The 15242-nt window shown below is 39.7% G+C and overlaps 1 protein-coding gene across 1 annotated transcript in view; it reads right to left on the bottom strand.

Moving 5' to 3' along the window:
- The window catches only part of LOC128701507 (replication protein A 70 kDa DNA-binding subunit), a 236694-nt gene that overhangs the window by 128478 nt on the left and 92974 nt on the right, over positions 1-15242 (bottom strand). The window contains exon 4 of the mRNA XM_070080161.1: positions 1736-1980. Within this exon, the coding sequence (XP_069936262.1) occupies positions 1736-1980 (245 nt within the window). The remainder of the gene's footprint in view (positions 1-1735; positions 1981-15242) is intronic.

Raw genomic sequence — 15242 nt, 5'->3', positions numbered from 1 at the left:
ATTTCTCACCTTCTTTACCACAGGCTTGGCACTAGGAGCTTTCTTTGGAGCCATGGTAGCTTATTTAGTACTTGCAAGCACTAAAATGAGTGGAATATTATGAAATATTTCGTAGGAGCACGTGAGGGGACCTTCGCTCACTGGTAAACAATGCCAGACTATGTCATCCATCTCTGATATTGTTTTATTGTCACCTTTGAACCATTTATAATATTTCTGGTATATTTTTAAATGTTTTATACAATAGTGTACAATATATTGTAATAAATAGAATAGAAGAAATGAGCTCTAGTATACATTACTTAAGTATGCATACTGGTCAGAGAGTCCATCCTAAGTCCGAGTCGTCGGTAAACGAGTACATTAGCAGAGTTAGAGATGACCCCACATTTGCAAATATTTACTGTTAAAGACTTATTCACAGCATATTAAAGCTACTTAAGGCCCATCCTTCCCATTCCCATATTCCCCATTACTTAAGCTTCAAGATACTGAAGCCATTCCATTTAATTTTACCTCGATGGTAATTTACATTGCAAGCATTTGTGAAATATATCACAGAACAGGAGGGGCTCAGACCCACAGCAAATGAATCTTTAACCCTGTGAGGGTCCGTCCCATAGTTCGACGGCTTTAAAGCCAGGGTCCAAGTTGTACGTACTACGTCATGAGCTCAGATAAGCTGTGATCAGTAAATCTGGGCCTAGATATGAGAGAATGCATCTATGTGGTAAGTGTGTACCATATAAAACAAATCTTACAGTATGCGGTGAATTAGAAAAAAAAAAACTGCGACTGTGTTTTTGGATTAAAACAGTGACTATGTGGTGTATTTTCATATGGTTTTTAAGGTTGTATTCATGCTTTCTTGGTATCATTTGATAGAACCGAGGATATATATACACAAATAGAGATGATTCTGATTGGTTTTAGTACTGAAAAAAACTTAAAATTATTCTAAATGTAGTGGAAATGTTCGAGTTTTGCTAATGTTCAAGAGTAAACAAATCACATCATGCGTCTAATACATGTCAGCTGGTGGGTCTAATGTGCGTTCACGAATGCGCTGATATTATGTATACAATTATTACAACATAGCAAAACAGTAAATCTTCTATTTTTTGGTGTGAATAAAAATTCTTATGGGAATACAAAATCAAAATGGAATTCATGTATAAAACCTGGAAATGCAACTAATACACAGAGGAAATGTTATTTTAGTGCCAGGAATGCCTGCATTGTTTATTCTGGACCCTATTTTGAAATTGGAATATTTTTAATTTTGTGTGAAGTTGGCCAAATCACTAATTTCTGATCACTTTATTGGGTAGTTGAAATAGTTGACTGGGCAATTTCTTGTGCTCAATAGATACAACAGAACACATATTAGTGAAATAGCTAAGAATCTGGTCTAATAGAACAATATAACTGGCCAAAAATAGGAGTCGTGATGGGCAAAATAGCTGATGCGTAAATATCACTGACACGGCAAAATTCATGAGAACAAAATTTTGTCAATTTATGATCAAATTTCATGCTTTTTGTTTTATTACCATCAGAAAAAGATTCTCTGCCATTTCATAAGAAAAAATTGTTTTTTTTTTTTTTTTTTTTGGGAAAATTCGTGGACCTGTGGAGAATTTTCAGACTGGGGGTCTGGACCCTCAAAGGATTAAACTCACAGCCCAGCATCCAGTATATTATTAACATTTAAAAACTTGAATTTAAAACTCACCTGAACCATCAGTCGCCACTTGAATTTATCATACTCGCAGTTACACTTCTCACATTTGTAGAGTCCATTGTCTAGGTTATGAACCTTCTTGTTGCAATTCTCACTTGGGCAGGCAGTGTAAAGAACATTTTCCCTTAACATTAAAATAATAGTTGCTTTATTTAAAAAGCAACTATTTACCTTCTTTTTACAGTCTTGATTCTCCATCTTGGCTTCAAAAAATGTTTTGAAGTTGTAACCCACACCTGAAGAAAAGCGATTTATCAATGTTATTTTAGATTTCTGGTGATTATGGCAGTCAAAGTAATCTTAACCCTTTCACTCTCGAGACCACTGATCCTGAACTTACTCTGTGTCGAAAAATATTCGAAAAAAAAAAAAATTCTTATGAAAATCTTAATATTTTTGAGTGTTTTAAAAGAAAAAAATGCGATCAATACTTACCAAGATATAGAGGCGTGAACTTGACAAAGTGAACCGCTGACGGCAACATCGGTGACTGCAGCTCACTCGGTAATATTATTTTTCTTTTATTCTACTTTCTTTTATTTTTTAATATTTTATTTTTCAAGTAACTTTAGTGGCCTGTTAGACTAATATAGTGCATAATGTATATATATCCACTTGATGTATGCAACACATAACCACACAAACATTATCATTATATGGTTTACAAAACATATTTACACAAACCAACAATAAAAAAAGTTGTTTATTACTTTTGTTCTATTATATATATACATATATATAGTCACTGGGCATGTTCCTAGAAGTGCTGCAGCTTGTGAACTTTTCGAAACAAGGTGTCATGCACAGTGGTGTTTCACACTCCTTACACATAAAATGCCTGTATTTTTGTGATCATTTTTTTGTATGTGCACAGACGTAACACCTCTTCTGAGCATTTTACTTGTTAGGAGGAGGCAGTTTTATTAGGTAGTGATCACCAGGCCTCAGACAAGAGGGTATTTGGTGATAATTCTGTGGGTGGTTTTCTATTCCAGGTGTTGTTACTTGGTACTTGAATATTATTTGTCTGATGACAGACAAACAAAATTCACCATATGGTGGTTTGTTTCTGGTCTTCAGCTTATGCATATTATAAGCATTGAGCATGGAAATGTCCAGAAGATTGAAAAAGTTTTATGCACCACTTATACCTCTTGTGAACACAATAAGCAAACTCAATTTGCATGTCACCTTTGTCCACTGAGCACATCACAGCAGCAGGTTTCAGGATGGGTTAATTGGTCTCTCTATTCTGCCTGCCACTGTCATTTCATTTTGGTGAATTGATGTCAGTGATGTGACATCTCGTTTGTCATGCCATTGAAATGCCATGATGTCATTGGCAGTAAACGCCTGCACCTCCCCTCTTCAAGTGCCTGCGTCAAACCTGGGCATATGCTTTCAATTTCCATGCACTATGCCATATTCACTTGCAAGAAATCTCTGAGTAAGGGGCTTGTGTACCATTTTATCAGTATATAATACAGTGGAACCTCTACTTGCGAGCGTGTCCACATGCGAGTTTTTCCAAATATGAGCAGTTGATGGGTCGATTTTTTTGCTTCCATACGCGAGCAAAATTTCCACAAGCGAGCAGACCTCAAAGCAGGTTCCTTGACGCTGGTGAGGGACTCTTGCTCTTGATCTTGGGAATTGTATCTCATTTGTTTGTTGGACTATCTTATTGAAACTTGGGCAATGTATGATGGAAAGATGCTTCGCAACGAACACCAAAAATGAAAGGAATCTAAACATAAATAATGGAGTTCACTTCTCAGCAATTAGCCACCCCTTTGCGGTAATTTCGAATGGTTTTTATGGTTGTATTCTCATTTTTTTGGTCTCATTTGATAGAATGGAAGATATATTACAGAAATAGATATGATTTTGATTGCTTTCATGATGAAAGGTGCCTTGAAATAGAGCTCAACCTAGAAGAAATGGTCCACTGCTTGGCTGTTTCAGAGTAAACATATGACATCACTGTCCATTCCAATATGCAGTCGCGAATGGGTTGACATTATTTGTACAATTATTGCAATAAGGAATAACAGTAAATTTTATATTTTTGGTGTGAATAAAAATTACAAATTATTTACATAATAATAGTAATAATAATAATAATAATAATAATAATAATAATAATAATAATAATAATAATACATATAAAAATAATAGTATAATATAATACAATAACAATAATAATACTAATAATAATAATACATATACAATAATAATGTACTACATAATAATTATAATAACAGACAGCTTCAAAAGGCAGTCACTAGATGGCAGTGTTTACCACAACAAAGAGGAAGCAGTTGTGGCCGCCTCCACCTGTTACATAATCATATGTTTTATTCATTCTAGAGTATATATCATGTTTCTATGTTATTTATATTGTTTGTTATGTCATATTAGATGAACTGGGATAGATAAATAAGCCGTATAGATGATAATAGCAAAATTAATAATAATCATAATAATCATAATAAGAAGAAGAAGAAGAAGAAGAAGAAGAAGAAGAAGAAGAAGAAGAAGAAGAAGAAGAAGAAGAAGAAGAAGAAGAAGAAGAAGAAGAAGAAGAAGAAGAAGAAGAATAATAATAATAATAATAATAATAATAATAATAATAATGTTCCCATGAAGTATGAAAAACAAGCTTCAGTCCGCCCCTGACAGTGACGTGATGAGATAACATTAGACAAGAGCTGGCATTTGATGAGCATCAGCCCTTGCTTTGTTTTTCGCTGGTACACAAACATGTCTGTCTATTTGTCTGTCTGTCAAGCTCCCTGTCTGTCTGTCTATCTGCCTAGCTCTCTGTCTGAGAGAGAGCCACAAGAGAGAGGGTGAAGACATGTCACAGTGTGCTCCACAAACTTTCTAAATATTACTTAAATACGAGGGTTGGTGAGGATAAAAACTGTTCAGTGACAAAGTACTATCTACAACACATTAGTACAAGTAAGCCAACTCCTCCACTGAAGTGAATATAAGTAATATCAGTGATATTTAAGTGTGGTATGGTGAAGATATGGTGTGAGTGAGGGGACAGCGGCAGGCCTAGGAGTGACGTCACAATTGCCTTCACAGTGAGCATCTAATATTATATGTGTTTTGTGCTATGTACTAGCATCTGGGTCTTTATAACAACGTGACTGGTACAATGCAACACAGTGATTTGTGTAACATCTTCCATTAGTGGAAAAGTGGATAGCATAAACAGTGTTTATTAAGTGACAGTGAGAAGGCAACACTTCCAGCTCGTTGGCCACTGCCTGCCCTCACTACCCACCCTGCTATAAACACCCCCACCCACGATACTCCACCCCATCCATGATACCACCACCCACCCTCTCTCTCCTGTGAACTTAATTGCAAACCTACAAGCCTCCTCTGGGATGACTTCACATCGCAAAATAGCAAGAATATCTATGCTATCTGGCTATTGTCCCAGTAGTTACTGCAGTGTTTGTGGGTATACCACAAGGGACAAAATTTTTCTTAGACGTAAGGAACCTACTTGTTCCAACTACTGCCACACAGATTGCATTCCAGAAGAAGAATTTTGTTGCAGCCAGGTTGAAAATTTCAGAAAATTGAAGGATATCCATAATCCTGTGGTATATATGGATACAAGCCTGGAGCTACAGGAGGAAGGTTCAGAAGTCCTACCTCAGGGACTTCTGTCCAAAGATCAAGACTGCCCTCTGCCCTCTTGGGCTGCGTTGTAAAGTTGCAGCTAAGATAATCCATCACAGAGAAGCACTTCATGAGCTCCTCAAATCATTAGATAACCTCCAAGCTATTGTAGAAAGCCAGTGCAAGCCTACATCAAGTGACGTAAGCTGTTCAGCTGATGGTGACACTATTGACAAAGACTGGAAGTCCCACACTGAGCTTAACTCAGGGGTAAATAACTGGTGGAATTCTGTCATCGCTAAGGTCCCACAGACTGACAGAGTTCAAAACACTACCTTTGGGAATTCTAACACAATTCCTCTGACCACCACAGAGGGAACAAATCCTCTTCCTAGCAACGAAGGAAACCTTGGATCTGTTAATTCTCCTACACCTGACATCTCTGCTTCAGCCACTGCCAGTCCACTTGACAGTGCACATACCATCTCTGATCCTACACCTGTCAGCACACCTGCCAACACTATTCCAGAATCTGGCAGCAGTGCTTCATCAGCAAGTTCTGAGTCAGGAGTTTCTCCACCAGAGATTGGTGCAGTTAATAATCAGGGAACTATCACTTCACCTGATCACCTACTGCGCCAAAGTACGAACAGCAGGGACACATCTGTCAGAACTGGTAGAGGACGGGGCAGAGGACGTGGAGGAGGAAGACATCTACAGTTGTCTCACCCTCCACTAACACAGTTCCAGCAGCAGAACCTGAGGACAAATCTGCAAAACACAGGAGGTGCAACAAATCATAGTCCACCCTCCCAGGCACCTAGGCTGTGCTCTCGCTGTCACCGGAAGGGGCACACAGCCAGCAACTGCCGGCAAGATACCAGGTGTAATTACTGCTACAAGAAAGGACATCAGGAGGACCAGTGTCGGAAGAAAAAGGAACTTGACAGACAGGACCACCTGTTTAGAGACCTGTTCTCAGAACAAACCAACTGGATCTCTGAATTGGTGAACACTCTCATACGTCACCCACTCAGCTACTCCTATCCCAGCCCAGCAGGTGGTATTGTGCCTTATACAAGACCACAGACCTACATCCCTGCAGCTTCCTCAGTACCCTACCTCTCTCAAGGGCAAGCACCTTAAATGCTCTACACACCCACCACCTCAAGTTGACCACATCATCATGAGGAGCCAGTCTATCAGCATCCTGTCGGCCAACATTAGAGGTTTCATTACTATTGTTGGAGAGTTCACACACAATTTTGTGAACACTCGACGTCCCGACATGACAGCTGTTGTTGAAACATTTTTGGATGACAGGACTCCAGAAAAGTTTGCAAGAATTGCTGGCTACACCTCATGGATGAGAAGAGACAGGCAAGGGCAAGGAGGTGGTGTTGCTGTGTGCTTCTCTAAAAGTGTTCATGCCCAGCACATTGATGTTGCCACCCCTACACATCTTGAAATGATGTTCTTCAAGCTCTGCATAAACACTAGTACCTCTGTACTAGCATGTGTAATGTACAGACCTCAGTGGCAACATGCAGATCCCATCAACTTCCTAATGGAAAATATTGACTCCCTTCTGCTACAACACAACTGTCAACATATCATAATTGTTGGTGACCTCAACCAGCACCTTATACAGAGGGACTTTGATGACCTTCTTGCAGTGTTTGACATGAGAAACTTTGTTGATTTCCCTACTCACATCTCTGGCTCCTCCCTTGACCCAGTAGTTAGTGATCTGGCAGAAGGCATAGTCACTTGTCAACCCCTCAGCTATGTTGGATCGTCTGACCACAAGGCTGTTTTTACGACACTTAAGATCCCAACAGAATGAGGTGAGGAGTCCACACGCACAACCTGGCTATGGGAAAGAGGTAATTGACCAGTCCTTCGCTCTGAGCTCGCCACCACCGATTGGAATGCTCTTCTCCAAGGGGATGTTGACAACCAAGTGAAAGCCTTCACTGGACACATCCTTAATCTACAACAAGAACACATTCCTCACCGGCAATATGTGACGAAGCCTACGGATCAGCCTTGGTTTGGCTTTCATTGTAGAGAGGCTGCTACTGCTAAGTACAAAGCATGGCGAAGGTATAAGAGACATCCTACCACCTATAACAGGAACTTGCACAGGCAAGCCTGTAGACATATGGGTGACGTTCAAAAGTGGGCCATTGCTAAATGGGAGGAGGACATTAAAAGAAACCTAGCATCAGGTAGGGTAGGCTCCAAAACCTGGTGGTCCCTGGTCAAGGACAGACAAGGTTATCTGCCTGATGAACTCATTCCACCTCTAAATCGACAGGATGGGACCACCTCTACTAGTAGTCAAGTGAAGGTGGACCTCTTTGCTGAACACTTTGCTACCAAAATGCAAGTTCCTGATCCAGCAAGGGACCCTCCTTGGCTAGCTGCAAGAACTGTGTCAAAACTGTCAGTGGTGACAATAAGGCAGGAGGAGGTGCATTTCCTTCTTAAATTGCTTGACCAAGAAAAGGCTGTGGGCCCAGACAAGTTGAGCCCAAAATTGCTGAGATGTGCAGACCAGTTAGCAGCACCTCTAACTTGCATCTTTCAGCACTGCCTAGTACAGTGTAAATGGCCCTCTCTATGGAAAGAGGCAAATGTAGTCCCTGTTCACAAAAAGAAGAGCAAAGCAGAAATCAGCAACTACAGACCAGTGTCACTCCTGTCAATCACTGGTAAGATCCTTGAGACAATAATCTCAAGACAAATGACAGAGTTTTTTGACTATCACTCACTACTTTGTGATCGTCAATATGGCTTCAGGAAAGGTTACTCTGCTGCTGATCTGTTGTTAAACCTCTCCACTAAGTGGCACCACTCACTGGATGAATCCAAAGTCAGCTGTGTGGTAGCACTGGACATTGCTGGTGCTTTCGACCAGGTGTGGCACCAGGGCCTCTTAGCAAAACTTCAAGCACTGGGAATTGCAGGCTCTACGCTATGTCTCCTCAGTGATTACCTTCATGATAGATCTCTAAGTGTAGTTCTCAATGGAACGGAATCAGCAAGACATCCTATTGAAGCAAGTGTTCCACAAGGAAGCGTGCTGGGACCATTGTTACGGAATGTCTACTTCAACGACCTTCTTCATCTCATCCCAGAATCACATGCATATGCAGACGACTGCACACTGACATTCACTTATCCAAGAGAAGAAATGCCAGCTGCTCTAAGCTACATCAATCACTAGCTGAGAGCTATATCAGCTTGGGGAAATAGATGGCAAGTAACATTTGCACCTGAGAAAATGCAAATGATGATCGTATCTAGGCACCATGATGGTAATGCTGGTGCAGTAGTAAGGATGAATGGGAGGGTGTTGGCACCTGGAGAAGAAGTTGATATCCTTGGGGTGAAATTTGACTCCAAACTAACCATGAAGAACCATGTTGTAAATCTTGCAAACAAGGCAGCCAGGAAGCTTACAGCACTTCGCCGTATCTCGCATCTACTTGACAGTATGGGTTGCAAGATTCTGTACGAGGCACAAGTACGCTCGCACCTTGAGTATGCTCCACTTTCTTGGTTTGCCTGCCCCCCCCTCTCATCTGTGACTGCTTGACAGAGTAGAGAAGAGAGCAAGATGTCTCATCTCTCGCCTGGACCCATCTTGGATAGATCTGTCATTTCAGCAGAGCCTTCAACATAGGAGGGATGTGGATGGCTCCAACTTCATCCTGTTCCCTACTTTTATATGTCTCATAACAATAAAAATGCTTTCAAATGAGCTGATGTAGGTAACAGCTCTTAGCTTGCCAATAAAGTTAGGAATCCTTAACCTGTAAATAGCTTGTCAATAAAGCTAGGGATCCTTAACCTTGTCAAACCCTGTGTAAAAAAAAAAAAAAAAAAAAAAAGACTGCATCATCACGTTTACTCAAATCTGCAGGCAGAGTATAGCACTTTGCTAGATTTTTTGGGTTATCCTAGGTAATTTACACTATGTATACTTATGAACATAAGAACATAAGAAAGGAGGAGCACTGCAAAAGACCTGTTGGCACATACTAGGCAGGTCCTTCACAAATGCAACCCACTAACAGAATAACTGCTACACCATGTGCAAGCCCGATTCATATCCAACCCCTCCCACTCATGTATTTATCCAACCTAAACTTGAAACTACCCAAGGTTTTAGCTTCGATCACCCTACTAGGCAGACTGTTCCACTCATCAACTACCCTATTACCAAACCAATACTTTCCTATATCCTTTCAAAATCTAAACTTGTTTAATTTGAATCCATTATTGCGAGTTCTCTCCTGGAGGGATACCCTCAAAACCTTATTTATATCCCCTTTGTTAACCCTTTCAGGGTCCAAGGCCCAAATCTGGAGTCACGCACCAGTGTCCAAGAATTTTCAAAAAAAAAATTTGTTATTTTTTCTTATGAAATCGTAGAGAATCTTTTTGTGAAGGTAATAAAACAAAAAGTACGAAATTTGGTGGAAAATTGACGAAATTATGCTCTCGCGAATTTTGATGTGTCAGCGATATTTACGAATCGGCGATTTTGCCGACTTTGACTCCCATTTTAGGCCAATTACATTATTCCAATCAACCAAATTCTTAGCTATTTCACTAGTATTACTTCTATTCTATCGATTGAGCACAAGAAATCGCCAAGTCAACTGTTTCAACTACAAAATAAAGTGATCGGAAATTGTTAATTTGGCCAATTTAACACAAAGTTCAAAATATTCCAATTTCAAAATAGGGTCCAGAATGAACAATGTAGGCATTCCTGGCACTAAACTAACATTTCCTCTGTTCATTAGTTATGTTTTGAGGCTTTACAAATAAATTACATTTTGATTTTTTATTCACATAATGAATTTTTATTCACACCAAAAAATAGAAGATTTACTCTTATGCAATACTGTAATAATTGTATAAATATCATCACCATATTTGTGAATGTATATTAGACCCACCAGCTGACGTGTATTAGATGTGTGAGGTCGTTTGTTTACTCTTGAATATCGGCAAAAATTTAACATTTCCGCTATTTTGAGCTCAGTTTCAAGCCATTTCCAATGCTAAAACCAATCAAAATCATCTCTATTTCTGTAATATGTCTTCCATTCTATCAAATGAGACCAAGAAATCGCAAATACATCTATTAAAAACATACGAAAAAACACTGCAAAGTTGCTGTTTTAATCGAAAAATCATGATTTCATTTTTTTTCTCTCATTATACACAGTGTGCTGCAGGATCTGTTTTATGTGGTGCACACATACCACATAGATGTATTCTCTCATATCTAGGCCCAAAAGTACCACTCACAGTTTATCAGAGTGAGCTGAGCTCATGGCGTAGATCTACGGTTTGGACCCTGAACGTAAAGCCGTAGATCTACGGGACGGACCCTGAAAGGGTTAATACCCATCTTCCACTTATACACTTCGATCATGTCTTCCCTCATTCTTCGTCTTACAAGTGAATGTAATTTAAGGGACTTCAATCTCTCTTCATACGGAAGATTTCTAATGCAATGAATTAATTTTGTCATTCATCGCTGAATGTTTTCTAACAAATTTATATCCATTCTGTAAAATGGAGACCAGAACTGAGCTGCATAATCTAGGTGAGGCCTTACTAATGACATATAAAGCTGAAGTATAACCGTTGGACTTCTGTTGCTTACATTTCTTGAAATAAATCCCAGCAATCTATTTGCCTTATTACGCATGCTTAGGCACTGCTGTCTTGGTTTAAGGTTGGTGCTTACCATAACCCCCAAGTCCCTTTTGCATTTTGTACGGCTAAGTTCAAAATTATTAACCTGGTAGGTGCTAGGGTTTTGAACATTTCCAAGCTTTAGAACGTTACATTTATGTATATATAACTGCATCTGCCACTTTTCTGACCACAAATTGAGTTTGTCTAAATCCTCCTGAAGTTCCGAGACATCAACGTCTGCATCGATTATCCTACCTATCTTCTTGTCATCAGCAAATTTGCTTGTCACTAGTAATTCCCTTGTCAAGGCCGTTTATATTTATTATAAACAACAATGGGCCTAAAACTGATCCCTGAGGAATGCCACTTGTTACAGATCCCCACTCAGACTTAACCCCATTTATAAGAAAACATTTCAGTCCTGGGGCCTTGATCACTTCTAACATACAGGACCAAAACGTTTTCTAATAAATATGTTATAGTGTTTGCTTACGTGTCTTTCTAAACCAACTTGTCAGTATTTATTACCAAGGTTTATACCAACCCCATTTATGCACACTCTCTGCTTCCTATTAGTGAGCCATGACTCGATCCATGACAGCACTTTTTCACCAATGCCATGAGCAGCCACTTTCTTCAACAGTCTCTGATGTGGTACTCTATCAAAAGCTTTACTAAAACAATATTGAATTCTTTATCATGATCAACAGCCTCCAAAGCCTTACTGAAGAAAGTTAATAAATTAGTTAGGCAGGAACAGCCCCTGGTGAATCCATGCTGAGTATCATTAAACAAATCATACCTACCAAGATGGCTTCTTATATTATCAGCTATAATTTACTCTAGTAATTTGCCTACAATTGAGGTTAGGTTTACTGGGTGGTAATTTGACGGCAACGACTTGTCCCCTGCTTTAAAAATAGGAATTATGTTGGCCATCTTCCACACATCAGACACTACACCTGTTTGAAGAGATAATTTAAAAATATTAGTTAAGGGTTCACAGAGTTCCATTTTGCATTCTTTAAGAACTCTTGAAAAAAGCTCATCAGGACTGGGCAATTTATTTTGCTTCAAACGGTCTATCTGTTTGATAACCATTTCGCTAGTGACTGTGATATTACATAATTTATCTTCTTCAGGCCCACTAAAAAACCTAATTATTAGGATATTATTAGTGTCTTCCTGAGTGAAAATCGAGAGAAAACAATGATTGAAAATAGAGCACATTTCATTCTCTTTGTCAGTAAGAACTCCGTAGGTATTTTTAAGGGGACCAATCGTATCTCTAACTTTTGTTCTATACACCTGGAAAAAACTTTTAGGGTTAGATTTCGAATCCCTAGCAACTTTAATTTCATAGTCCCGTTTAGCTTTTCTTATCCCCTTTTTAACGTCCCTCTTAATGTCAACATACTGATTCATAAGAAGACCCTCACCTCTTTTGATATGCCTATAAATTCATTTCTTCTGCCCCAAAAGATATTTGAGCCTATTATTCATCCATTTTGGGTCATTTTTATTCGGTCTAATTTCTTTATACAGGATAAATGTTCTTTGGGCAGCATGTATAGTGTTCAGAAAACTATCATATTGATAGCTCTCTTCGTTATCCAAGTCCACAGATGCCAACTGTTCTCTAAGCCCATTGTAATCTGCTAAACGATCTGGGACCGTTACCGAGTTATCCCTACTATCATACTTCCATTCAATGCTAAAGGTAATTGATTTATGACCGCTTGTGCCGAGTTGCTCTGTAGTTTCTAAATTATTAACAAGGGTTTCCTTGTTTGCCATAACCAAAGCAAGCAGGTTATTTCCCCTTGTAGGCTCTGTCACAAACACCTTCAAAAAACGATCCTGAACTACTTCCAAGAAATTAGATTCTAAATTCCCAGTCAAGAAATTCCAATCAATCTAACTAAAGTTGAAGTCCCCTAGAATTACTACATTAATATGCATTGTGGCCTTAACTATTTCCTCCCATAATAGTCTCCCTTGGTCCCTATCTAAGTTTGGGGGATGATATATCACACCTAAAATCAATTTTTCATGTCTCTCTGAAAATTCTATCCAGAGAGACTCTGTATGTGTTATTTCAGATTTTATACCCGTTTTTATGCAACAGTTCAAGTGATCTCGGACATACAGTGCCACCCAAACTAGTCCTAGTTTAAAGTCTTAACAACCCCCTCAACTGAGCTAGCAAGAAAACCCACACCTGCCCTGGATAAGTGAACCCCATCCCTGGCATACATGTCATTTTGGCCATAGATGTGGTCCCAGTTGTCGATGAATGGTACTGCCTTATCCTTACAGTGTTTGTCCCACCAACAATTAATACCAATTGCTCTGGACAGCTATTTATTTCCAACACCCCTTCTTGGCAAAATGCCACATGTAACAAGGTGCCCCTCCTTCTTCCTGATTATGTCTATTGCTGTCCTGTACCTTCTAACTAAATCCTCACTCCTACACTTGCCTACATTATTTCCTCCAGCACTGAGGCAGATAATAGGATTGATCCCATTACCATTCATGATGTTGTCAAGCCGGCTAACAATATCCTCCAACCCAGCCCCGGGAAAGCAAACCCTCTGTCTCCTACTCCTATCCTTCAAGCAGAAGGCCCTATCCATGTATAAAACCTGGCTATCCAAAATAACAAAGTTTTTACCTTCCTTGGTGTCGTTCGTCGTGATGTTCCCAGTAGTCGACTCACATTCAATGGGTAACACGGAGAATGGGTTCGATGTTTCCACAACAGTTTCCTGGATCTTTGTTGATTCTACCTCTCCATCCGTCCTCTTGATCCTTAACTTTGTCCCATGCTTTCCAGCCACTGTCCAGGTTCCTTTCTTGGCTTGAGGATTCTCAACAGGAAGATTACTATGAATCTTCTTGGTTTCCTCAGTCAGTCACTGTATCTCAAGCTTAGCCACCCTCAGTTCTTCCTTTAGCTGCTGGTAGAGTTGCTCAAGGGAGGACATCTTGTTCAGATACACAGAGAGCACACAAGACACATCTTCACAGGTCACCACTGAGTTACGTACAGGTCACCACAGTTAAGCATAGGTCACCACTGTATTCGTGTACCTGTGAGACAGAGATAGATAGACACAGACACAGACAAACAAATGGAGCCAGGCTGCCAGCAGCCTGCCAGCCACGCAGCTGGCCAGCCAGGTGGAAAGCCAGCCAGCCATTCAGCCAGTCAACCAGCCTGCTGAACAAGTATTATGCACCAGAATTGTTTCTCTTTACTTAGGGCATAGATTATAAGACATTCTGAAAGGGTGTTGCACAAATATTGCACATGGGTTATTATCAAGGTTTTTTGAAATTTCCTCGACCACTTATGGCCACATCCACCTCAAAGCCACTAAACTTGGGGTCAACATCACTTTCCTCTTAAAATGGGAGAGTTAATAGTACATGAAACCAGTGAATCTCATTCTATGCTGACAAGGCATCTCAGGCCAATCATGCCATATTTGAAGGCAGGAAACATAAAACATTTATATGCGTTCGGGGCACTAGCGGTAAGATGCTGTGAACACTAACTCAAAGGTTGAAGGATTGATTACCTTATCTTTTGTATATAGTTCTATTGTCTTCTAATTATGTCCTAGAATTTGTATTGATAAAGGCACTGGATGGCGAAACGTCTACAATAAAGATATCCAGATGTTGCACATGTGTCTTAAGTTTCATATTGTCGGTATTTTATACCTTTCTTGTACAACTTGTCAGACACTGCAACACCATGGAATCTTGGCTCAGAGGACATCTACAAGACCTTCTTCACAGCTACTACAACCCATCCCTTTGGGTAGGACCTACTTCCACTGGGAAATCCCGCCTACCAGTGACTATGCCTTCGTCTGCTACACATCCCTATCCACTGACGCCTATATAACCGCCAGTCTTCTAGCCTTTGCTCCAGATTCTCCACCACCACGATGCTGTAAACACTAACTCCAAGGCTGAGGGACTGATTACCTCATCTTTTGTACATAGTTCTACTGTCTTCTAATTATGTCCTAGAATCTGTATTGATAAAGCCTCTGGATGGCAAAACGTCTACAATAAAGATATCCAGATGTTGCACTTGTGTCTTAATATT

This window comes from Cherax quadricarinatus, unplaced genomic scaffold (genome assembly GCF_038502225.1).
Source record: "Cherax quadricarinatus isolate ZL_2023a unplaced genomic scaffold, ASM3850222v1 Contig181, whole genome shotgun sequence".
In the NCBI taxonomy this organism is placed as follows: domain Eukaryota; kingdom Metazoa; phylum Arthropoda; class Malacostraca; order Decapoda; family Parastacidae; genus Cherax; species Cherax quadricarinatus.
This window is presented reverse-complemented; position numbering and strand designations above follow the sequence as displayed.